Below are 25,930 nucleotides of genomic sequence, written 5' to 3' on the forward strand. Positions count from 1 at the left end.
CCCCATGAACCCTTGCTGCTAATGTAATAGGAGTAGCTAAAAGAAAGTTTTGAGTTCAAGTTTTCAGAGAAACTATGAGTTCAGGAGTATAACTCTTTAAAAAGACTGAACTCAGCAGCAACAGGGTGGCTTGTCTTTTCAAACACCTTTCTATTCCAAATCATCCTTCTTCAAATTACCTCAGTTTTCCCATTTATATATTTCAGAGAGGAAGGGAGAAAGAGGGAGGGAGGGAGGGAGGGAGGGAGGGAGGGAGGGAGAAACATCAATGATGAGAGAGAATCATTAATTGGCTGCCTCCTGCACACCCCACACCAGGGATGGAGCCTGCACCCCAGGCATGTGCCCCGACCGGGAATGAAACCATTGACCCCCTGGTTCATAGGTTGAAGCTCAACCACTGAGCCACATCAGCCAGGCTCTATTTACCCATTTTTATTGTCAACTTGAAATCTTATCTACTTATGACACATCACACATTATCATAAATTAGTCTAGATATTCCTTAACAGCTAGCTGAATTCTCCTACACTCACAGAATCAGGTTTGAATGAGGATGCAAAGTGGGGCTCACAGAAATATGAGAATAGTGGCTACCTAGGGAAAGAAGGCAGGGGAAGGGAGAAGAAATAAAAATGAAGTGACAAGAAATGCCCCCCGCAAAAGAATACAATTATTGTTTCTAAATTGGACAGCAAGCTTGCCTAATACTGGGAAATGGTGGAAAACCTTTTCTGCATGGCATCCTGTTCCTAGAATACAAAATAATATTACAGTATACATTGTGAATAAAAAAAGACTTTTGTGATTAGCCTGGAAATTGTACGTCCATTAATAACATAAAAAAAGTATGCTTGAAGTTCTAAAAGAATATAAATAGAACAACAAAATAAAAATTATTTTCACTGTCATACTATGTCAACTAAAGGGGCCTTAAAAGCAAAACACTAACTTTTTAATAAGATACAATATACAGAGTATTCTTAAATTTCATATTATATTTTCTTGCACAGGCAGCCTACAAGAAAAAATGTATTTGATAGCAAAATATATTATAAATATTTTTCTCCCTTTTTTTAAATACCAAAGTTAGTTTCCATGGACTAGCAGATGACCCAAATATACCATGTGTATAAGGGAGAAAGTATTGGTACAAATCTACAGCTTTTATGCATAAGTATAGTACATATGTATAGTATGTAATTTACCTTGTTTTAGCTCCACAGCATCAGATAGGGTCCAACCAAGAAATAGGAACACACAGTAATTTAATCAGGGAAAGTTTCACATAAAGAGTAATTACAATGAGGCAGCAATTTTCAACCAGTGTGCTGCAAGAATTTTTAAAACATTCAATACCTGACTATTTAGTCAGGGGCACTGACCTCTTTTCCCTTAGATCAGGGGTGGAAAACATCCAGCCAATGGGCCATATAAGGCCTGCGAAATCACTTAGTCTGGCCCTGCTAAGGCATTAGGGTGAGTTAATTAAATCTTTAGCCAAATACAGCAGGTGAATTTTTAAGTTGATAATTCTGTATGGCCCATGAATGATGTTATAAATATCCAAATGGCCTTCGGCAGAAGGTTCCCCATCCCTGCCTTAGATTATAAAAATTTAAAAAAGGGTAACAGCCAACAAAACAGCTATCTGGTGTGAATGAATTAAAACTGTACCTTTTTTTTTTTTTGTCAGATTGGCAAAATATATTTTTGGTGTGCTACAGAATTTTAGTAATTAGTTTGTGTATACCATGAGATGAAAAAAGTTGAAAACCATTGCAATAGAGGGTAACTCATATAAACATGTAAAGAGAACTCTAAATAATACCTGAGGGCTGTTACAGTACACAAGGAACATACAAACTTGGAAGAGCGCCCTTCCCCAAAGCTAGGGTTTGGACCTTGTTGGAGAAGATATGGTTGCAATCTACTGGAGTGCAAAGTTGTTCTCCAGGTTGGGTTGGGCCAAAGAGGATGGTGGGTGAGTGCACAATGGGAGTTAGGACACTGAGAACCTGACTGCCAGCAGCATCCGCATAGGAAGGGCCAGGGGAAACAATCATCTGTGACACCACAGACATGCATGAGGAGTTGGGATGTTGACTGGTGGCTTTCCATCAGAAGACATGAGGTTTGGGGTATGCAATGCCCACATCAGGAAAACTGATGAGGTGGTCACTAAGCTGGGGCTGTGAGCTCACAAAATCTGTCCACTCGGCATCCACCTGAATGGCCACATATCCGTGCCACTTGCAGCCCTGCAGTAGGAACAAGAAACAAAAACAGAAGCCCCTAACTTGCGTAAAGTTCCTTAGGCATCCTCTATTGACAAAGCTTAACTTCACGCAACATAGATGCCTAAAGGGTCAAGCCAATATTGCAGAGCAAGTAATAGAGAGTTGATTTAGAGCTAGAAGGGAATCTGATAACTGCCACATTCAATACTCAGGTATCTACATGAAGGATAAAGCATGACAGAAGCAATGAACTATAAGTATATATTACATTAAATTTGACTAAAAGTTTCAAAAAAATCTGATTGGCTCACTGCTATCACTTCTCCATTACACTCTGAAAATGGGGAAAATAGCTCAGGCAGTTATTTAACAACATATTTCAGAAACTTCAGCTACTTACAGCACTATAAACTGTGGTTTCCAAAGAGAGTATACAATGAAGTACAGGGGCGGGGGTATATAGTTTTCTATTAAACTTATCTAAAACAAACTTTTTATTAAATTTATTGGGGTGACACTAGTTATTAAAATTACATAGGATTCAGGTGTACAATTCTACAACACATCATCTATTGCAGGGGTCCTCACACTTTTTAAATAGGGGGCCAGTTCACTGTCCCTCAGACCGTTGGAGGGCCGGACTATAGTTTAAAAAAAACTATGAACAAATTCCTATGCACACTGCACATATCTTATTTTGAAGTAAAAAAACAAAACGGCAAAAACACCCGCATGTGGCCCTCGGGCCGTAGTTTGAGGACGCCTGGTCTATTGTATTGTGTGTTTACCACCCCAAGCCAAGTCTCCTTCCATTACCATTTATCTCTTCTATCTCCCCCACCCTCTTCCCTTAAAAAACAAACTTTATTATTTAATAAACAGATTCTAACTATATAAACTGAAACTACATATCTATGCATATGTGTGTATATATGATTTATAATTAAACATTCCCATATTGAAGTTTCATATTCAAACTAGGGGCCCAGTGCATGAATTCGTGCACCTACAAAGGAACTGTGGGCTGTGAGGCTGTGGTAGGCACAGGGGCGAGTCTCGGCCCATCCTCTGCGCCCCCGCTCAGTCCCTCCTGCTGCGGCCCCCGATCCCGTCTGCTGGCAGCCCCGCTGCCGCTCCCACGCGCGGCCGGCACTGGCCCTGTTCACACACGCTGACGGCGCGGAGCGATTGGGGTCAGCGCCAGCAGCGGGTGCAAGCGGGGCTGGCGCCATCAGTGGGTGTAAGTGGCGGCTGCTGCCCCGATAGCCCCTCAGGAGCAGGGGGAGGTGCAGAAGCCCTCAGGGGCGATCAGGGCCGGCAACCGCCACTCACATCCACTGATGGCATTGAGTGATCGGGACTGGCGCCAGGCACCCGCAGAAGGCGCGAGTGCCACGCAGGACCGCGGCGTGCAGGAGCAAAGAATTTTCAGTAACCACCAGAGGCTTGCCCTGATGACAGCAACCGGCGCCCTGCCTTGGTCTGACAACCCTGCTCACCTACTTCACCATCCCGCTGCGGCCGACGCCCACCATGTTCTGCACACGCCCCCTGGTGGTCAGTGCACATCATTGCAACCGGTTGTTCGGTTGTTCCGCCGTTCGGTCTATTTGCATATTAGCCTTTTATTATATAGGATTATTACATAGAATGTTTACTAGTATAATACTCAATTAAAAGCAGTTTAAAGACTACTGATGTAGACAATGACCCTACCTTTCCCCATGGATTTTAAATACATCTTTGCACCATACAAAGAGGCCAAATACTTAAGAAATGCAGATTTTTAAAAATTAGCGCAATAAAATAAAAAATTTTACTTGGGAGATTAGAAACAGATTTCTTCAAGTTGCTCTCATTGTAGTTCATAAATATGTATTGATTACCTTTAAAAGACCCACATATTACCCAAAAAATCTCAAACTAATTCCCACTACTGCTAAACAAAGAGCACTAACACATTTTTTTTAGTAAGGCTATCATTGTTGTTCTTTCTGAAGTTTAGTTTCAAGTGATTAATATTGTAAATACCCTTTAAAACCAATTTCCATAATCAGCAACCTATGAAAAACAATGTTTTACTTAGTTTGGGTTTTGCTTTTGCTTGTTTTTTGAAAATTAAATCCTAGTTACTTGATTTGGGCAAGTTATTATACGTATCAGTGTTTCAGCAGTTTCTCTATATAAACAGGGTTAGTAACTACCTACTGAAGATTAAATTAGTTTCTCTCTCTCCTTCCTCTCATACACTCACGTTTGCTTTATAAGAACTATATATATTTGATCAAACTGAATCCTTGTCTGCTCTGAACATATAGGTACCCAATGTCAGAATTGAGATGAAACAAGAGTGGTCATAAGAAACCTAATTTCAGTAAGTAATAAACTCTTATGACCAAAAAAATTCACTCCTCCCTCCAAACAATTAAAAACCACCTATTCAAGGGGAAAAAAAAGGAGACAACCATTCAACAAAATTTAATTACTTGCCATTCAGTAAAATAAGGTCTGGCTCCTTCTTTTAAAGAGCTCCAAATTGGAGTAAAGGGATACAATCATAGTACAGAGAAGCTATGATAAAAGCCAGAAAAATACACACCGTCCAATAAAAAAGGATGAAGCATACGTCATTAAATCCATTCAGGATTACTATAGGAACGCCTCTCGAAAAATGTAACAATATACAATAATTTTATCATAGAGGGAAAGAAATGAGCAGAAATGGGATTGCTAAAAGAAGTTACACTAAAGGAGAGAGCTAAAGCCAAAGCAGAGGTGTGGAAGGATGTGTAAACTATAGTCTGTGTAAAAACAGACTATAAAGGCCCAATGCTACAAAGAAAGTAAGATATGGCTGCCAATCAGCCATGCTGGCACACTGGGAGTCCTTAAATATAAATAAGGCTACTAGTTAGCTTAAATTTTATTTTTCACAGAACAGCATTTATGTGGTGCTTACTTATGTAATGGGCACCATGCTGATGTCTCATTTAATCCCCACAACCCTATGAAGTAGGTATTATCATCATTTAACCCTTTGCACTCGCTTGCTTTTTTCTCGATTCCTTTATTCTACTCGGGATTTAATTTTTTAAATACCCAGATTTTACAAAGCGCGGCAGTAGAATAAAAAACTGGACTTTCTTTTCATACAAACTTATTTATTTGGATGTTTTTATATTTCAAATTATTGATACATTCAAAGAGTAATTTTAATCTCGACATCCGAGTGCAAAAAGTTAATAGGTTAAGAAACTGACCCCCATAGTTGAAACTGAGCAATGTGATTTCAGCTCATGGTGTCCAACCCAGAATCTGAACTCTTCAACATTGTGCTGCCTTTTAAAGTCTTTAAGGGCAGAATCTGATACCTGTTTTTTGAAAAGATAACTGATAATCTTAGTAACAATACGGAAGAAGATAGGCTAGAGAAGACAAAAAAGTACCTTCATTAAAAAAGTTTTTGTTGAATACAGTAAACAGTGCATGAGTGAATTTGGCGATTGGACTGTGGAGGTGAAAGAAGGGGGAGCTAAAAATGATTTAAGATTTCAAAACCTAAATTTGGGGGAGGTCGGACTGTCACCAATACCAACAGGCTTTCTTTTTGGTGGAGGGTGGGGGAGTGGATGAGTTCAATTTCAGACATGAATATCTGAGCGGAAGAGTTTCACAAGTGGTTGCAAGTAGGAACCAAAAGCTAAGAAAAGTGATAATGTCTAAAACAATGGACACATGGAAATCCTATCCAGAGTGAGATACAGGGGATGCTGTCAGAGTGGATGACTACTTAAGATATGTATGTAAAGCATGGATTATCAACCAGGACAATATGAGCCACTTGAGGGAGTCCTGTGGTCAGATGCCAAAATGGGTTAGGGAAAACTGTTAAGTTTCACTAATGAAGAGTGAAAAGAAGAAAAGCAAATTGAGGAAAATCACACATACACACACAAATTTTGAATTTAGTTCTTTTAAAATATATTTATACTAGAGGCCCGTGGGGTCCCTCGGCCTGGCCTGTGCCCTCTTGCAATACGGGACCCTTCGGGGGATGTCAGAAGCCCGGTGCATAGATTTGGCCCAATCCCCACAGGCCAAGGGACCCCACTGGTGCACGAATCCATGCACCGGGCCAGTTTTGGCCCAATCCCCGCAGGCCAGGCCGAGGGACCCCACTGGTGCACAAATCCGTGCACCGGGCCTCTAGTATGTATATAAGATCTCTGGTTAATCTCTTCCTGCTCTCCCCCTCCCCCCTCCCCTCTGAGATTCATCAGTCTGTTCCATGTCTCCATGCCTATGTGTTAAGCGTCTCCCCCCTGGTGGTCAGTGTGCGTCATAGCTATTGATCGAACAGTCGCTTAGGCTTTTATATATATACTAGAGGCCTGTTGCATGAAGATTCGTGCAATAGGCCTTCCTTCACCTGGCTGCTGGCACAGGTTTTCCTCCGGCAACTGGGACCCAGGCCTTGGCTCTGGTCGCCACCTTCCACCTTCGCGCCGGCTGGAGTGTTCACTCTGGCCGAAGTCTGCAGGCTTCTTGCTGACTCTGGCCGAAGTCTGCAGGCTTCTCACCCGGAGTCTTCACTTCACTCCAGGCGGAGTCTTCTCTTCGCTTCGCTCCGGCTGGAGTCTTTGCTTCGCTCCGGCCAGAGCGCCGCTCCTGTAGCTCCCTCCGCCCCCCGCCCTCCCCCTCATAGCAGGTGTCCTGCCCCGCCTGGCCGCCGCCATCTTTGTCCTGCTAATTTGCATATTCCCTCCTGATTGGCTGGTGGGCGTCAGAGGTACAGTCAATTTACATATTTCTCTTTTATTACTGTACATAGACTAGCTAATAATTACTGTGTGCTGCCAGCAGGCGAAAGGAAGAGTTAGTGAAGACATGAGACAATAGAAAATATATATATATTGGTCTCTGCCCCTGGTTCCCGGCACAGAGTTCCTAAAACCTTTGTAATTTCCTAAGTGATAACACAAGCAGCATGTCTTGTTCTAATATTTTCTTTGACCCCTTTCCTAACATAGGCCTCCTAAAGTCCTGTAAACTCCTAAGTGATAAGAGATAAAAGCATTTTTGTTTGTTGTGGGCCAGCATCTTGAAGAGGGAGTATTAATCACCAGACATCCAAGTCAGTATTAAAAGCTTAGGAGTTTCAGTCCATTCCCAATCCTCTAGAGAGGGGAGAAGGGCTAGAAATGGAGTTAATAATTAATTATGCCTATATGAGGAAGCCAACAGTGTAGGGTTCACAGAGCTTCCAGGTGGGTGAATACACCTCAAGGAGAGGGTGATGCACCTCAACTCTACAGGGACAGAGAAGCTGCTGTCCTTGGGACTCTCCCAAACCTCACCTTGCCCTATATATCTCTTTATCTAGTTGTTCATTTGTATTCTTATTTTTAAATTTATTGGTATTTAGAGACAGAGGGAGGGGGGAAGAGAGAAACATCAATGTGAGAGTGCAACATCAAACGGCTGTATCCTGCACGCCCCTACGGGGGGGAACAATTCCACATCCCAGGCATGCGCCCTTGACCCATGCCCGGGAATTGAACCTTTAACCTTTTGGTGCACTGGACAATACCCAATCAACTGCACCACACTGGCCAGCACCATTCTTTATCACATCCTTCTTATTTTAATTACTCACCTGAGGATGTTTTTATTGATTTGAGAGAGGGAGAGAGGGAGAGAAAGTGAGAGAGAGAAACATCGATGTGAGAGTGCAGTATCAATTGGCTGCCTCCTGCATGCCCCCTACCAGGAATCAAACTTGCAACCTAGGTTATGTGCCCTGACTGGGAAGCAAACCCACAACTTTTTGGTGTACGGGACAATGCTCCAATCGAGTCACACCGGCCAGGGCTCTTTAATGCGTCCTTTAATAAAGTAATAAACATAAGCACAGTAAATCTTTCCCCAAGTTCTGTGAGCCACTTTAGCAAATTAATCAAACTGAGGAGGAGGTTGTGGGAACCTCAGATTTATAGCTAATCTAGTCAGAAGCACTGTTGATAATCTGGGCTTGTGACTGGCCTCTGAAGTGGGGTTGGGGTGAGGCAATCATATGGGACTGAGCTCAACCTGTGAAATCTGTCTGACACTTCAGGTGACAGTGTGAGAATTGAATTAAATTGTAGAGCACCCAGCTGGTGTCAGAGACTTCTTGTTGTTACAGGAAAAAGTCCTCATATATCTGGTGACCAGAAGTGTTTTGTGAGTAGTAAAGGAGACTCACAGGGAAGAAACAGTAGGAAAGAATTGGGGTTTTCCCTACATAGAAAAGAAAAAAGGTTTTCCTTTACAGATGACAACTATGGAGCAGTCACACAGGTAATAGAATCAGGAGAGCAGTGTAAATAAATTGAAGGGAGACAAACTTAATCCTCACCATTGATTTTTAGAGACAGTGGAAGGGAGGGAGAAAGACATCGATGTGAGACACACACATTGATTGGTTGCCTCCACACATGCCCAAACCAGGGCCAGGGATGGAGCCTGCAACCAAGGTACAAGCCCTTTACCAGAATCAAACCCAGGACCCTTCAATCCCAGGGCCGATGCTCTACCACTGAGCCAAACTAACTAGGGCAAGGTCACAAACATTTTAAAATGCCAACAGGGAGGGTTTAACCATTTGCACTCGCTTGCTTTTTTCTCGATTCCTTTATTCTAATGCTAACCGTGTCGAGTCACACTCGACATCCGAGTGCAAAAGGTTAAGCTGGCAGGAACTTCAGCCTGTAACCATGAGTCCAATATTACCATTATCTTCTGATTTTCCAAAAGAGGCCAAACATCCTCATTTCAACATAAAAACATGACTTTTTAAATGCTGACAACTGAATTTTCTTTAACACATTATGTAGGCACATGAAGTAGTCAGAGCTGTTGGACTGCTACTCAGGCCTACAATTAATGAAGTATTTATTACAGATATGCCAAGCAAAGGACCTTTAAAAGAACATTTTAAGTGTTGTGAGAGATACAGTCCAAGCTGCAATGGAAGGTAAGAAATGAAGGCAATTAATATACCTTTCTAAAAAGTCTGGCAATAAAGATTAGGGAACAAGAGTTAAAGAAAGTATCTTTTAGGATAAGTCCCATATGTAGAGAGAAGGGGTTAGAGAAAAGGAAGAAATCTGAACATAGATTATCAAATAGGAGGGAGGGAGGGAGGGAGAGGCGCACATATCTATAGATTAAAGGACAGGAATGATGGAAAGAAAACTGATGAAGACAAAGTGGAAAGGTTCTCTGAGGGAGGATCAAGTGCACAGAGAAAAAGATCCACTTTCCAGAGAATCGCCGCTTCTTTGGAAACTAAAGGAAGAAAATGAAAGATCCAGAGAAAATATAAGATGAAGATGATTTGGAGCAGTGGTTCTCAACCTTTCTAATGCCGCGACCCTTTAATACAGTTCCTCATGTTGTGGTGACCCCCAACCATAAAATTTATTTTCGTTGCTAGTTCATAACTGCAATTTTGCTACTGTTATGAATCATAATGTAAATATCTGCGTTTTCCGATGGTCTTAAGCGACCCTGCTAGCGGTTGACCCTAGAACCGCTGCTGTAGAGCCTAAGACCATCGGAAAACACTGATATTTACATTACGATTCATTAACAGTAGCAAAATTACAGTTATGAAGTAGCAACAAAAATAATTTTATGGTTGGGGGTCACCACAACATGAGGAACTGTATTAAAGGGTCGCGGCATTAGAAAGGTTGAGAACCACTGATTTGGAGGAATGCAAATGCCTAGATCTTCTTAATAAATTTTCAGAAAGAATAAACATTAGCTGGGTATATCCGTGGAACTGTGTGCATAAATTTTAGTACTTAATATTTATTGTTCCTCTCATAAGGTACAATTTCTCTATTCATACTATATGCACGTCAAGGGCCATGCTTCCAGAGAAATAAAATTATTTTAAATCTCAGGTATAAGAAAATAAGTTTATTTAATGTGTCTTAGTATGTAAGACAAGAGTAAGCAGCACAATTAAAAGTTTTACAAAATAAAATAAAATATATGAAAATCTTCAGTAATGGCTTTATTACAACTCTATAACAAAAACATTCATTATCTTTGGGAAAGTACACAGAAGGAAACAGTAGAATGAGGAAAAATAAGAAAAACTCCAGTTTAAGAAGAAAATGTCAGAAGTATGCTTGAACTCCCTTATATCCTCTAGCAGTGATGCTGTTATATTCTAGATTAGGACTTGTCAAACTGTTCTGCAGAGGTAACTTTTCTGCTGTATACATTAAGCTACCAGGTAAGATTTTGGGGGGAAGGGAGTCCCCCTAATTTTATTTAAGTTTGAAAACTACTACCTAGACGACAAGAAACTGAAGAGTATTTTACTAACACTAAGATTAATATTCTTTTATGAGGGAAAATTTCAGACCTAGTCCTCTTAAATGCATTAATAGCTAACATTTATTGTATACTTCCAGCATCATAATATGCAAAGTGCTCAGCACTTTGTGTTGTTTGTGTTTGACTCCCCCTATCCTCAAAAATCTTTTATAGATCTCGTTTTACTTGATGGAAAAACCTACTCTCTAGATTCTTTCATATATACTTTGCTTGACAGCCCATTAGATACTGTGAATTAAAGGCTTGGGATTCTGACGCTGGTTTTAATTTTAACAAAATTGTCTACTGCAACCCACGGCATGCTCCTTATAACTTTGTTGCTTTATCCTTCAAATGGAGATGATATAAACCTTTGTTGTTGTTATAAGAACTGATCAAAAACATAGTTATTTAAAATTGTTGTAGTATAAGGTGACATTTTCATTTACACTTAAGAGACTACTTTAGAAACACGTTTGATGATAATACCCTAGAATAATTTTAAAGCATTAATAATCCTGTAATTTTCAAGTCATCTATTGTCATTACTTTGAAAATAACATTACCATAGCCGGTTTTCCCAGTGGTTAGAGCGTCGCCCTGTACCTCAGTTGCTGGCTCAATCCCGGCCCAGTCAGGGCACATGCAGGTGGCAACCAATCAATGTGTCTCTCTCACATCAATGTTTCTCTCTGTGTGTCTCTCCCTCTCCCTTCCACTCTCTTTAAAAAAAAATCAATGGTCCCTAAAGAATCACATCTCCCTGTACACACAAAGAGGCTGGGTTTGACCACTTGATGTAGCCCAGTGGTCGGCAAACTCATTAGTCAACAGAGCCAAATATCAACAGTACAACGATTGAAATTTCTTTTGAGAGCCAAATTTTTTAAACTTAAACCTCTTCTAATGCCACTTCTTCAAAATAGACTCGCCCCGGCCATGGTATTTTGTGGAAGAGCCACACTCAAGGGGCCAAAGAGCCGCAGTTTGCCGACCACAGATGTAGCCAATGGCACAATGGCAAAGAGGACACAAGCAGAGCCTGGAAAAGCAGCTGTGCCCTATAACTTGCTTTCTTGCTGTATGGAAAGAAATCCAGGCTATCTTACTAGATGATAAGAGAGGAGCAGAGATAAGCCAACCTAACTGAGGCCCCTCTACCAACCCACTGGACAACCATAAGACATATGAGCTAGACCAGCAGTCACCCACTGGTGGTCCGCGGACCACTGGTGGTTCGTGAGGTCCGAAAGGTTGGTGACTGCGGGGCTAGACCATCTGGGACCACTGAGCCCCACCCAAAAACCTACCAGCTAACTGCAGAACCATCTAATAGAGCCAAAGACTTGAGAATAGTAATAAAAACATTCATTCTTTTAAAGCCATTAAGTTTTGGGATAATGTGTTACATGGCAATACGAATACAAGCTACTTCAAAACAAACAAAGCAAAGCTTCTAACATTCTGAACTTAATTTTATTTCAATACTAGAGGCCCAGTGCACAAATCCGGGGTCCTTCGGTGTGGCCTGCGGCAATCGGGCCAAAACCGGCAGTTCAACATTACCCAAGGGATGTAGTGAGTGAAGGGGCAGGTGGCTGGGGAGGAGCCCAAGCCAGGCCGGATGCCATGCCACCGCCGCTCAGTAGGCTTGCTGCTGCTCCACTGTGGTCTCTGTGCGTCCATCCTAGGGTGATACCAGCATGCCCATGACCAAGAAACAACCGTGGGCTCACGCCCAGTCAGTCCCGATCCCAGTCTGGATGGGGGAGGGACATGCAGGGTAGTGTCTGTGAGAGAGGCTCACGCCCCTGCAGCTGCGTTTGCCAGCCGTGAGCCTGGCATCTAGTGCCCATCGGTCAGCTGAGCGGTGCTCCCACTGTGGGAGTGAACTGACCACCAGGGAGCAGCTCCTGCATTGAGCATCTGCCCCCTGGTGGTCAGTGTGCGTCATAGTGACTGGTGGTACGGTTTAATGGTCGCTTAGGCTTATATATATATAGACTAGAGGCCCAGTGCATGATTGAATCATGCACGTGTAGGGTCCCTTACACGCTTTTGCTTTTCGCGGTGGAGCTGGGTGCCTGTCCGCTGGTGCCGGAGCAGACAGGCACCCAGCTCCCCCACTTTTGATGGTCCGCGGCCGCTGAGGGGGGCTACCCTGCCGTTGAGAGGCGCAGGGGGCGGTAGTCCTGCCCCCTGCGCCTCTCAATGGCCGCTGAGGGGGGCTGCCGCGGACACCTGGCTACCCTGCCATTGAGAGGCGCAGCTGGGTGTCCGCGGCAGGCCCCTGCGCCTCTCAACAGCAGGGTAGCCCCCCTCAGTGGCAGCGGATCCGTGCCTCTCAATGGCCGGATAGGCCACCCCGAGTCCCGCCCCCCAGCCTCCCGTCGCCCAATCGTGGGCGTAGCGGAGTGATGGTAATTTACATGTTACTCTATTATTAGATAGGATTAGAGGCCCGGTGCACAAAATTCATGCACTGGAGGGAGGGGGTATATGTCCCTCAGCCCAGCCTGTGCCCTCTCACAGTCCGGGACCGTTTGGGGGATGTAGCTGTGCACCAAGCAGCAGGTGGCCAGAGAAGAGCCCAAATTAGGGCCAGGCACCTCGCCACTCACGCTCATCCCAGCCCGCTGACGCAGAGTCAGAAAAGGCTCCGTGTGGCAGCTGCGCTCGCCAGCCATGAGCCCAGCTTCTGACCATCTGTGGGAGCGCACTGACCACTAGGGGGCAGCTCTGGTTAAAGTAAACAAACCAACAAACAAACAAATAAATGTAATTGATTGAATTTTAACAAATCTTGTTGGCCAAACAGTGTATGTACATAAGGACCATTAAAATTTTGCCATGTGAAGTTAAGGGTGAAGGTATCTTTTTTTTTTTTTTTACCAATTGGTCATTCTGGTTGTTCTGCTGTAATGGTCACTTAGGCTTTTATTATATAGATCCCAAATTTGTAAGGGTGAGTCTTTAGGCAATGTAACCACATATTATTTACACTTACAAGATTAATTAAAAGTCCTTGGTTTGGATCCTAAACCCTTTGTCTGATTTTTCTATGTAATTTTTCATCCTGAGCCCTGACATTTTTTCTGTAAGATGCCAGTTTGAATAGTAGTTTCATTTCTTTCTTTCTTTTCTTTTTTTTTGTTAATCCTCACTCGAGTATATTTTTCCATTGATTTTTAGGGAGGGTAGAAGAGAGAGAAACATCGATGTGAGAGAAACATAGATTGGCTGTCTCCTGCATGTGCCCTGACCAGAGCCCAGGTGGGGGAGGAGCCTGCAACCAAGGTATGTGCCCTTGACCAGAATTGAACCCGGGACCCTTTGGTCTGCAGGACAATGCACCAACTGGCTAGGGCTACAGTTGTTTCATTTTTCTGTTTATTCCCATCATTCCCACTTTTTGGTTATACAAATTCATTCAAGACCCAATGTAAAGTGTTTCACTTTCCTGCTCAATTTTTAGCTAAATTAAGTAATTTCAAAATGTTATAGTTCTCTTACATTACACTCTTATTATATTTATTACTAGATACTTTACTACCTAATACCGTTGCTTAACTATTAATATGTGCACCAGATTTTGTAAACTCTTTGAAGGAAGGGACCACTCCTTAATTCTCTACAACTCCCTTAGTACTCTTACATAAGAGGAATTTAAATATCTGGTTAAAACCATTCTTTTCTTGGGGTTGCACTACTATCCAATCAACGTCTAATGAGGGGAGTACTGCTAACGCCTAAACAACACATTTGCATCAGGTGGAGCTCTACTTTACCTTGGTGTAATTTTTGGAAAAATAAAAATAAATCTGGTTAAAATAAATAGACAGATAGATACATAAATAAATAATAAATGTAATTGACTGAATTTTAACAAATCTTCTTGGCCAAACAGTGTATGTACATAAGGACCATTAAAATTTTGTCATGTGAAGGGCGAAGATTTTTTTTTTCCCCCCACTGAAATGTACTTTGCAACTTTCAAACCCAAAAGAGAAACAATAAATCAAGTGGCTCTTGGAAAACAATACATAGTTAAAAGTTAAATGGGGTGTGTGACAAACATTAATGAAAAGCAAACTTTGAGGCTACTCACATACTGATTGGTTCATTTTAAGAACTAGATTTATGTGTGGGAATTGGGGAAAATATGGTTAATTTTTCAACCTTGACAGAATTTCAAGGAAAATCAGTACAGCAGCAGTTTCATAGAGTATTAATAACATGTATTAAAAAAAAAATCCATGGCTTTGCAGGTCAGTAACATAAAATATTATGAAGAGAAATTGCAGAATACATCTTCTCTTCCCCCATTTTAATTTAGACCCAAAAAAGTGTCAAGGAGGAGAGGCAAGCAAAATTTGGCAAAAAATTTTCCTTTGCTAAAATTGGTAGAATGTGAATTTTACTATCTCCAGCATGCAGTCATAGTAATTATGAACACTTAGAAAATTATTTCCCCTGAGCATTACCTAAACTTTTCAAATTTAAATGACTTATTATTCCCTTAATACCTAAAGTAATTATCACTAATTAACAAGCAAGCCATCTTTTTCTTGTGATTTGAAGTGTCCTATAAATTAACTTAAGATATCCTCCAATATGCAAAAGACAAACGTCTAGTTTTTTAGGGAAAATGTTCAAGCATTTTCAAAATCCTTACCACTATAAGTAAAGCTAAGCAAAACATGCAAATAAAGGAATCAACATGTATCAAATAGATGAAACAAAAATATACACAGAAATATTTTAACTACATAATTTAAATACTCTGTGGCTCCCTAATAGTTTTAATTTGATTTTTGTTTCTTATACTAATAAGGCACTAAGAATAGTTAATATGGTACTAAGGTCTAGCAAAAATCATACTTCCTCAGTAAAGCGTTCTGATACCCCAACCTGAAGTGCTTACTACCTACCTTGGACTGTTTATTGAAATTACTATACATAAAGTTAAATTATTCCTCTAAATCAGGGGTGGGGAACCTTTTTTCTGCCAAGGGCCATTTGGATATTTATATCATCATTCATGGATCAGACAAAACTATCAACTTAAAAATTAGCCTGCTATATTTGGTCAAACATTTAATTAACTCACCCCTAATGCCTTGGCAGGGCCAGACCAAATGATTTCAAGTGCCTTATAGGGCCACACTTTCCCCACCCCTGCTCTAAATATTCACCAATAATTAACTAATTAATTAGACACAAGCATAGACTGGAATTACACATTGTAAAACAGAAAGCCATAGATTTTACATGGGTGGCTATGGAATCACCTCAAAGACACTATTTTGGGGTGAAAAACAAAATACAGTGTATAGTACGTCCTCATCTTTAACTTTTTAAAATATATTTTTATTGATTTCAGAGAGGAAGGGAGTAAGCGAAAGAGAGAGAAACATCTATGATGAGAGAGAATGATTGATCGTCTGCCTCCTGCACAATCAGGGATAGAGCTCGCAACCTGGGCATATGCCCTGACCAAGAATCAAACTGTGACCTCCTGGTTTGTAGGTCGACGCTCAACCACTGAGCTATCACAGCTGGGCTTTAAATTTTTTAAAAAAACAGCAAACTATTTCTGGAAATATGCATACAAAACTATTAGGTAATTATCTCTGTGGAAGGTGACTGGAAGTCTAGTGTGGGAAGGTGATGAAGTTTTTGTTGTATATCCTTTCTTGGTGTTTGAATTTTTAAAAGCCATTTCAATGTACTACATTTTAAATTTTAAAAATAGAGAAAAGAAAATAAAGCAAATTTATTAATGATACACAACCTTTTGGCATCTCTTCAACTATCATCCTGAAGTGATATTTAAATCTTTCCTCATTATTTTATATCCCACTAGCTTCTCCTGTACCTTATATCCCCTGCTAACATCTAAACTTAGTCCTTGCATTAAATGCTTTTTAAAAGTACAGAATTAAATTATATCAAAAGGTCAAATCTCTGTATCAATCAGGACAATAATATGCTACCCTCTTTAACCTAGTAAAAGTGAAATGTTTTAGTAATTGCTTGTAATTCCTGCTAAGGAAGTAGAAATTTTCTTGACCTTGCAAGCTTAGTGAATTTAAATATGGTTGAAGAGCGTTGACCTGGACCTGTTCCAGATTAACTACATTTCTTAATATAACTATATTACCTTAAGATGAAAAGAGCATAGTGATTAAAAAAAAACACACCTTAATATATTTTTTCAATCTGTTCAGTGTTTCTCAAAAGGGCACTGTGGGTACTTAGGGAGAAGGATAAATTTCAGTGGAGTGGAACTGTCCTGTTCACTTCAGAAAATTTAGCATCCATGACCTCCCAGTCATTGCAATGACCAAACAACTGACCTCACATATTTGCAAATGCCCTCAAAGAAAGAAATACAGGGAAAAAAGTACTATGCCCAGTTGTGAAGCACTGCTAATACAAACTAAACTATAAAAAGTTTAGGGACACACACACACACACACACACACACTTCCACAACTGCAATTCAACCTTTTATTTTATTTATTTATTTATTTTTATTTTTTATTATTTTTTAAAATATATTTTATTGATTTTTTTACAGAGAGGGAGAGGGATAGAGAGTTAGAAACATCGATGAGAGAGAAACATCGATCAGCTGCCTCTTGCACACCCCCTACTGGGGATGTGCCCGCAACCAAGGTACCTGCCCTTGACCAGAATCGAACCTGGGACCCTTGAGTCCGCAGGCCGACGCTCTATCCACTGAGCCAAACCGGTTTCGGCAACAATTCAACCTTTTAAAACAATGATCAGCCACCAGAAGATAAACGACCAGTAAAAGTCGTAACTCATGTATTAATCAACCAGTCACCAAGCCCAGTATATAATACTATCAACAAACATCATACCTCTCCAAAACATCCTTCTTCAACTAATACAATGGCTGAACTTTTTAAATGAATATTTATTTTAAAATCATTTAAAAACAATTCTTCTGTTGGGATGCTGTTTAAATTTCCCCCCAAAATAACCTTCCATCCACTGTACTGCACTCATTTCAGAAATAGAAGACATTGCCCTAGCCCCGTGGTCGGCAAACTGCGGCTCACGAGCCACATGTGGCTCTTTAGCCCCTTGAGTGTGGCTCTTCCACAAAATACCACGGCCGGGGCGAGTCTATTTTGAAGAAGTGACATTAGAAGAAGTTTAAGTTTAAAAAATTTGGCTCTCAAAATAAATTTCAATCGTTGTACTGTTGATATTTGGCTCTGTTGACTAATGAGTTTGCCGACCACTGCCCTAGCCGGTTTGGCTCAGCATCCGCCTTCAGACTAAAGGATCCCAGGTTGGATTCTGGCCAAGGGCACATGCCCTGGTTGTGGGCTAGATCCCCCCCAGTAGGGGGAGTGCAGGAGGCAGCCCATCAATGATTCTCTCTCATCATTGATGTTTCTATCTATCTCCCTTCCTCTCTGAAATCAATAAAAAAAAAAGTATTAAAAAAAGAAATAAAAGACATAAATCAGTTTACTATCATTTGTCTACCTTCCTCCAGAGAGCATAGGCTCCTTAAAGCCAGGGACACCATGAGCATGCTTGCCTGGCCCATAGGGTAGGCACTCAATAACAATACTGAGTGAGTAAGTGAAAACTGGCCCAGTCCAATACAATAAGTAGTCCAATAAGTTTAAACTACAATCTATTTTTAAATACAGTAATGATCCTGAAACAAGTTAATAAATTACTTTAAGAAAACTAATAGGTCAATTACATTATCCAGATTAAAGCTAGCTTGTAAAGATATAAGGAATTTAAGGTTTTTTGATTGCCACTTCAAACATGCCCATCCTCTACCACCTTCCCCTCCTCCCAATTAAGCTTTAAGCAAACCTATAATAATAAAAGCGTAATATGCTAATTAGACCAGACAGGCGAACAACCTTCCGGACATCCTTCCAGTTGAAGCCAAGGCAAACGGCTGCAGCTGCGAGGGCCAAGCCCCTTGCACAAATTTTGTGCATCGGGCCTCTAGTGTTGATATAAATAAGTGGGACATGCTTCCAGGAAGCAACCCAATATAAAGATCAAAACAATAATGATAACAGTAAGGAAAATTTAATGTCTTTCATTGTTTTATTTTTTTAAAATTCAAGAAATGTTATCCTGCCTCATTCAAAAAGAAAGAAAATTGCCCTAGCCGGTGCAGCTCAGTGGATAGAGCACCAACCCTCGGACTGAAGGGTCCTGGATTCGATTCTGATCAAGGGCACATACGTGTTTCTCTGTCTTCCCAGTCCCTTCTACTCTCTCTAAAATTAATAAAAAATATCCTCAGGTGAGGATTAAACAAAAAAGAAAAGAAAAAAAATCCAATACATTAAAAAGTGTAAGCAAGTCCTATTTTTGTAGGTTTCACTACATTCGCCAGAAATTCACCTTTTACTGAGGTAAAAATTGAGAATGTAAACTAATTCATTTCCAAATAAATGCAACAAATGAGGATTACACAAGCACTAAGCATCAACACTTATAGTCTATTAACTTTAAAGCCCACTAATTCTGATTCATTTATCTTTGCCTTCTTGAAGTATTGTGAATATCTCATAGTTTTACAGGAAAATATTAGATAGAAAAACATTAAATGATAATCTTAAGGTTAGGAACAAAGACAATTTCTAGCTCCTAGTATTTCTAGCACTGCTTTTAGATTGCTTCAATAAATTCTATAATTGTTAACCACTGCTTTGCTCAACTCATATCAAAAGGTTAGCCCTAGCCCATTTGGCTCAGTGAATAGAGCATCAGCCTGCGGACTGAGGGTCCGGGTTTGATTGTGGTCAAGGGTACATGTCTGGGTTTCCGGCTCAGTCTCCAGTAAGGGATGTGCAGGAAGCAGCTGATCAATGATTCTCTCTCATCATTGATGTTTCTCTCTCTCTCTCTCCCTTTCCTTTCCTCTCTGAAACCAATAAAAATATATTTAAATAATAATGGCCAGGATCCAATTTTAAAGAAGAGAAACTTCAAGTTACTTCTACTTGACAAGATCACTAACAAATAGGTTACTTAAAAAAAATTACAGAAAATGTTCTAGAGGGGATCAAACATCAGATACACTCTGTACCTATTCAAATAATGGAGATCACTTTCAAATACATTTAAATTATTGTTGGATTTTAGTGCATAAAATCTTTCATTATTTTTGAAATCCACAAACACAGCATTTGTTTTATTACTGTTTCATATAGCACTGGACAATAAAAACAATTTATGTGTTGTAAGACTAATAACTTAAAACTAATACAGGAAGTTACTTTCTTACTGATAAAAAATGTTTTATCCATTTAAAATGTTTTGGAAGTGATAACTTTATGATATAGCACACCCTCAAAAAAGTTCAACTTGCATGAAATTCCATTTTCCCAGAATTATCAACCCTACTTATAAATATTGCTGGCCAAGAGCATTTACAATAATTATGACCGGCCAGTGTGATTCAGTGGTGGAAGTTACAGTTCGATTCCCAGCTGGGGCACATGCCTGGGTTGCAGGTGCGATCCCCAGGAGGCAGCCGATCAATGGTTCTCTCTCATCATTGATGTTTGTGTGTCTCTCTTTCCCCCCTCCTCTCTGAGATCAATAAAAAAAATTTTTTTTTTTAAAGAGTATTTGCAATTAGCCTTAAACCCAACAGGACACTGTCACCTGAAAAAAAATGTTTCAGCAAAGTGAGACTTGAATACTTTTCACTGATTAAAAAGCTGACCTAACTTATAAATGAAAGACTTCCTTTTTTGGGCATCTTACTGAAGTATATTTTTATATCTAAAGTAAGTCTTTATATCTGAAAGACCAATTAAGAATGAGTAGGTACTACCAGGTTAGTGAAATTTGCAAATTCCAACAATTCTTTCAAACTAGGAATCAAAAGAATGACAGAATCTCTAATTTTGCCATAGATATTCACCAGACCTATGTTATCTTAGGGAGCTTTCACATGGCCTATACATCCTTTTAGAAAATCACCTCTTGATCTCACAATTTTTAAAAAATATATATTTTTATTTATTTTTATTAATTTCAGATAGAGAGAGAGAGAGAGAGAGAGAGAGAGAGAGAGAGAGAGAGAGATATCAATGATGAGAATCACTGATTGGCTGCCTCTTGCATGCTCCTCACTAGGGTTCAAGCCCGCAACTTGGGCATGTGCCCTTGACCGGAATCGAACCTGAGACCCTTTAGTCCGCAGGTCGACGCTCTATCCACTGAGTCAAACCGGCTAGGGCTGATCTCACAAATTTTAAGATAATTAACCACCAAATAATTAGTGACAATAATGTACATACAAAAATGGAGAATTTTTTTTTTGCATGGTATCAAGTATCCCTGATCATATAAATGATAAAGAAAAGATTTCAGAAATTAGAGGCTAGGAATTGAGTGAAAATGTAATCTATTCTGAAATGGAAAAAGGGTCATTGTTCCACCGTGAATTCAGTATCGTTCCAAAACAACTTCTCCATGATACATTCACAAACCAACTCTAATTCAGTATCGTTCCAAAACAACTTCTCCATGATACATTCACAAACCAACTCTAAAAATCGTCTTTTTCCTCCTCAAGAAGAAAATCTAACGAAAATCTTCACCACAGCCAGCAGTAGCTCCTTGAAATTTCAGACGTAACTGGAGGTTTTGTAATCAAGTCCAAATGTAGACCCCCAAACCTCCGATTTCTCTCCAAGTGTTATTAACATTCTAAATCCTGGCTAGAACGCAATTACTGGAAAGCAGTGTCCTTATGCAAGAGAAGGGAAGGTCTGAAACTGACAAGAGCACAGGTCCACAGAACCTCAATGCTCTCGGTTTCACCAGGAGGCCAAAGAGGGAAGGCTCCAAGTAATGGGGAGATGGGGGGGGGGGGGGCGGGAAGAGCGAGATGGGGGGCGGACAGAGGCAACTGCACTCCTAGAAGGGTGAAAGCAAAAGAGAAGCGACTCTAGAAAAGCGGCCCCACGGGGACATTGGAGCTTAGGATACACAGACAGAGTCAGCTCCTCTCGACCGACAAAAAGCAACCTTTACTATGGAAGCGGTGCACCCAGCAAGCAAAGGCAGGAAGGGACAAGCTGCGCGCCCCCCACCCCGACCTCCGGCCCAGCTTCTCCGACCATCAACAAAGGCCCCTTCAGTCCCAAGGCGAAACTCGAACAACAAAGGCCCGCAGACGGCGAGGACGGGGCCGGGGGCGGGACGGAGGAAAGCAGGGGAGCAAAGGCATCAAACCCGAGGGGGCGGAGGCCCGTCGGAGTGGAGCAGAGACGCGCAGCGGCGGGGGGCGCGGTAATCCCAGGGCACAATAAGAGGAGGTGGGAGCCGGGGGCCGGGCCTCCGATCGCCCCTTCCCCTCTCTCCCTGCGGCCGAGAGGGCTCCCTTTCTCGCCGTCGGCATCTCCGCGGCCTCGGGGACCGCGCAGCCCGAGTTCGGGAAAGGGGAGGGGAGGGGGGATTTTCCGCCCAGACCACAACTCCCTTCCCCCAGCCGGGAGCCGCCGACAGCAGCCGCCACAACGGCAGCCACACAAAGGCTCCTTCCCTCGTACTCCCAGCTCCCGCCGGGCGGCGGCTCCGGCGCCGCCAGGGCAGGGACGACCACCGCTCGGCCACTAGGCGCTCGCTCGCCCGCCCTCTTCCCCTTCTCGCTGGGGAAAGGGGGAGGGGACCCCGGCGCTCTCACCTGGCACAGCTGCTGACAGTACTCCGTGGCCGCCTCCACGGCCGGCGCCCGGCTCTCCCTCAGCTCTCGCTCCAGCTCCTGGAGCCGCTCGCCCAGGCGCTGCAGCTCCGCGACGCAGCCGCCTCCGCCGCGACTCAGCCTCTCCTGCTCGGCCTCCTCGTCCGCCATCTTCACACCCCGCTCCGTCGCGTACGCACCTGGGTCACGTGATAACACAATGCCACGTTCGGAGGGGTCACGTGCCGGGCGCGCTCGCACGCCGCCGAGCACGTACAAAGGGCCCGGTGGGGAGGACGGCGGGGCGGAGAGAAGGGTGCGAGGGGGTCGCGGGGGTGAAGGGAAGGGGAGAGGAGGCGGGCGAGGTGGGGGGCGGTGCGGAAAAACCGCGGTTTACTTTCCCCCCGCGGCGGGAAGTGGGCAGCCGCGGCCGAAAGGGGCGGGCCGGTGCTGGCGCGTTCTCGGTCACGTGGGCGACTGGACCGAGGGAAAACCCTGGGGAGGGGCTGCCCTGGGGCGTCCAGATCCCGGCTCGGCTCTCCCAGGCCCCGGAGTCCTCTACGGACGTGGGCCCCAGGTCCCCGCGAGCACGGGTGTGGGAGAGCTCTGAGTGGGCTGGGGCAAGGGCAGCATTTGCGGCGGGCGGGGGGCCTGCAGGCAGGCCAGAGGCAGGGAGGAGAGAGAAGGTAAAACCTGCCCGTGGACCACAGGCGTGAGAGCCCAAGCGAGACTGGGAACTGTCAAAATGGACTTCTCACCAGGTTGGGGAGGAGGGATCGAGTGCCGGAGGCACCAGCTCTCTCTCTCTCTCTCTCCGCTCTCCTCTTCTGCCCCTGGAACGCCTCTCCCCAGGAAAAACAATCTCTGGGAGGCGGAGGCAACAGAGAAAAATAACCATTGGACCAGAACGGAATGGAGTTCAAACCCTCACCGGGAGAACGGGGCAAATTCATGAAAAGCATAGCTTGAAAGATTTCAGACGATGAAAGTGGGGGCACTGTAACAAGATGATTTTTTAAACCACCAAAGTATTTCTAGAATAAGCGATCGCTAACTGATGTGTTTCACTGTGATTTAAGAATCTTTTCTTCTACACACTACAGAAATCACCATCACTGAAAACACGCTGTATATGCAAGTACCTAAAAAGAAAGTAGGTCAAGGGGGGGGGGGGGCAATAAGGACTCCATTAAAAATAGCAACAAGGAGGATAAATTGATGCTAAAATAAAAGACCGTGGTTATCGAGAATTATAAATTCAACAGCAGTTTTTTTTCTGGTGCTACAAACAGATAGCATTCGGAATCATATTCTACTTACAGGCTGGAAAGAATGAATACTTGGCACTTGAACAAACAGTAGAAGAGGTACTACCAAAATTCAAGTGGTTAACCCTAAAGTTCAGCATAAAACAAATACTTTGTTAGTAGCAGAAAATAAGACAAGAGGCTTACCTTTCTTACAACTGGTCTACAGAAATTCAGAAACAATGGTATTGATGAGGCAACTAGCATTTTCACTATCATATTCCAAGTGAAGTATATATTTCTAGTACAAGCATTTAAAATAAAAAGAATTCCTATTGTGTGCAGCATCCTCCTCCAAGAGATTTCTATCATTATTAGAAAGTGTTCTAATAGTATGTTGTCCAGAATGAATGTTTTGTAACGCATCAGTGGTGGTGATGTTTTTGAAGTGCCTTTATGTAAGGTGAGTGGGCACAACTGAACCCTTTTGAAAGACAGTATCAGCTAAAATATTAGTATAGCATGTGTGCTGATACATAATAACAAGACAGGTTCTTCACATGTTTACTCAGGGAAGAAGCTGGGGAGTACATTCAAAGACTAAGGTACAAGGATATAAAGTATCACTGAGAACTGAAAAAGCAACAATTAAGGTAGCTAATGGATTTTAATATTTGCAGCTCACTTTCCCAAGGTAAGTATTTTAGATATCCAAATCAGGTTTCTCCAATTTATGTTATGATGCCATTGAAAATATAAAAAGTGAGAATATGGGGTTAGCCAAATGTACCAGTAAATCCGAGGACAGATAAGGCATCAAAGGTAGGCAAAGTACATTTTCGCTTCAAGCATTATGGCGTACACACCTAGTTCATAGAAAGAAAGAAAGAAAGAAAGAAAGAAAAGAAAGAAAGAAAGAAAGAAAGAAAGAAAGAAAGAAAGAAAGAAAGAGAGAAAGAAATATCCAAATATTAATTTTTTAAAAATTGCCTGAATATGTAGGTCACTCCCACCTCCTGCTCATGATAGTCCTAAAACCAAGGAGGTTTGATTAGCAAATTGTTTCTGAGCACCATTACTGTCTTGCAAATGCCACTCAGCATGGATTACCAAGTCCTTCACTTGTATTTGGTCTCTTTAAGGCCTATCTTCCCATTCCTTCATTCCTCTGTTTCAGAGTGTAGAAATTTAATAACTAAGAGTGAGTTGTGTAATTAATAATTATTGAGTACTTACGTGTAGGCATTACTTGATGGGAAAATCAAAGGTGAGGAAAAACTATCCCTTCCTTAAGGAAATGTACAGTTTTGTGGAAGAGTGACCTGCAATGGTAATATATGCAATATAAGTGTTGTATTATGAAAATGCATGTAGATTCAACGCAGAACATCAAAGTAGTCTAAGGTGCTAACTAGAATGTCCACCAAATCTCTATAGAAGTGCAGGTTTTTAGTTAAATGATAAAGATTGGATATACTATCTCTTGTCAGATCGAGTTTGCCTCAAAAATATCATTCTCATTCATAGAAAAGGTGTATCAACAAGTACACATGACTTATTGTACCTAAGTCCCAAGCTGTCACTTACGGGGAATCATTATATATGTACTTACTGAGACGTTCTGGGGATTTCGGAGGCCCATTCCACCGAGGAAACAAGAATAAACTCCGGGGCCAAGAGACTCCGCGTCTCGGAGAAACTCTGTGCGGCTAGTGCTGGTGCCCATTTCGGACACATTGCGATTGCTACAGGCGAGATGTAACCATATGGACCTTCGCTCTAAAGAGAGTTGATTTCAGAGTAACTCTGGGAGAGAGAAACAAACCTTCCCTCCACCCCCCGCGATCAGTAAAGCCGGGAAGACCCAGAGGGGACGAATGTGTCTGCGTGCAGGCCGCGCGCGCCTCTTTGCTTCACGAGTTCCCTGCGCTGCACGGACCCGTACCGCATCGTTGCACATTTTTTCCCTTGAATTCTTGAAATAGCAGGGCCCAGGGGCAGGAACGTAGCTGATTTGTGCCTGCTAACAGAGCCTGGGATGCAACCCGAGCTGCGTTTGCAGATGACGGATCGCTCAGGACTAAGGCCCAGCAGGTCCCTCCGAGCCCCGGTCCAGAGAAACCCCGCAGCCCGGCCCGGGCCCTGCGCGCGGGGAGACAGCGCCAGGCCAGGAGGTGGCGGGGAGCGCGCAGCGCCCTCGATCTGCTGTTTATTCTCCCCCTGCTCTCCCCCTGGGTGGGCCCTGGCGACCGAGAAGGTCCGCAGGACTGGAACCAGGCTAAAAGCTGGCCCCGCTCCGCTCCGCTGACCCTGTCTGCGGATCCCCACTTGCCCGAGGCCAGACCGGGGTCCCC

The 25,930-nt window shown here is 42.5% G+C and overlaps 1 protein-coding gene across 1 annotated transcript in view; it reads right to left on the bottom strand.

The window, feature by feature from the left end:
- The window catches only part of ZNF292 (zinc finger protein 292), a 76,563-nt gene extending 53,190 nt beyond the window's left edge, over window positions 1-23,373 (bottom strand). Inside the window, exon 1 of the mRNA XM_079779986.1 lies at window positions 22,333-23,373. Coding sequence (XP_079636112.1) covers window positions 22,333-22,500 — 168 coding nt within the window. The 5' untranslated portion in view covers window positions 22,501-23,373. The remainder of the gene's footprint in view (window positions 1-22,332) is intronic.
- Between the last annotated feature and the right edge of the window lie 2,557 nt (window positions 23,374-25,930).

The sequence above is a fragment of the Cnephaeus nilssonii genome (genome assembly GCF_951640355.1).
Source record: "Cnephaeus nilssonii genome assembly, chromosome: 9".
In the NCBI taxonomy this organism is placed as follows: Eukaryota; Metazoa; Chordata; class Mammalia; order Chiroptera; family Vespertilionidae; genus Cnephaeus; species Cnephaeus nilssonii.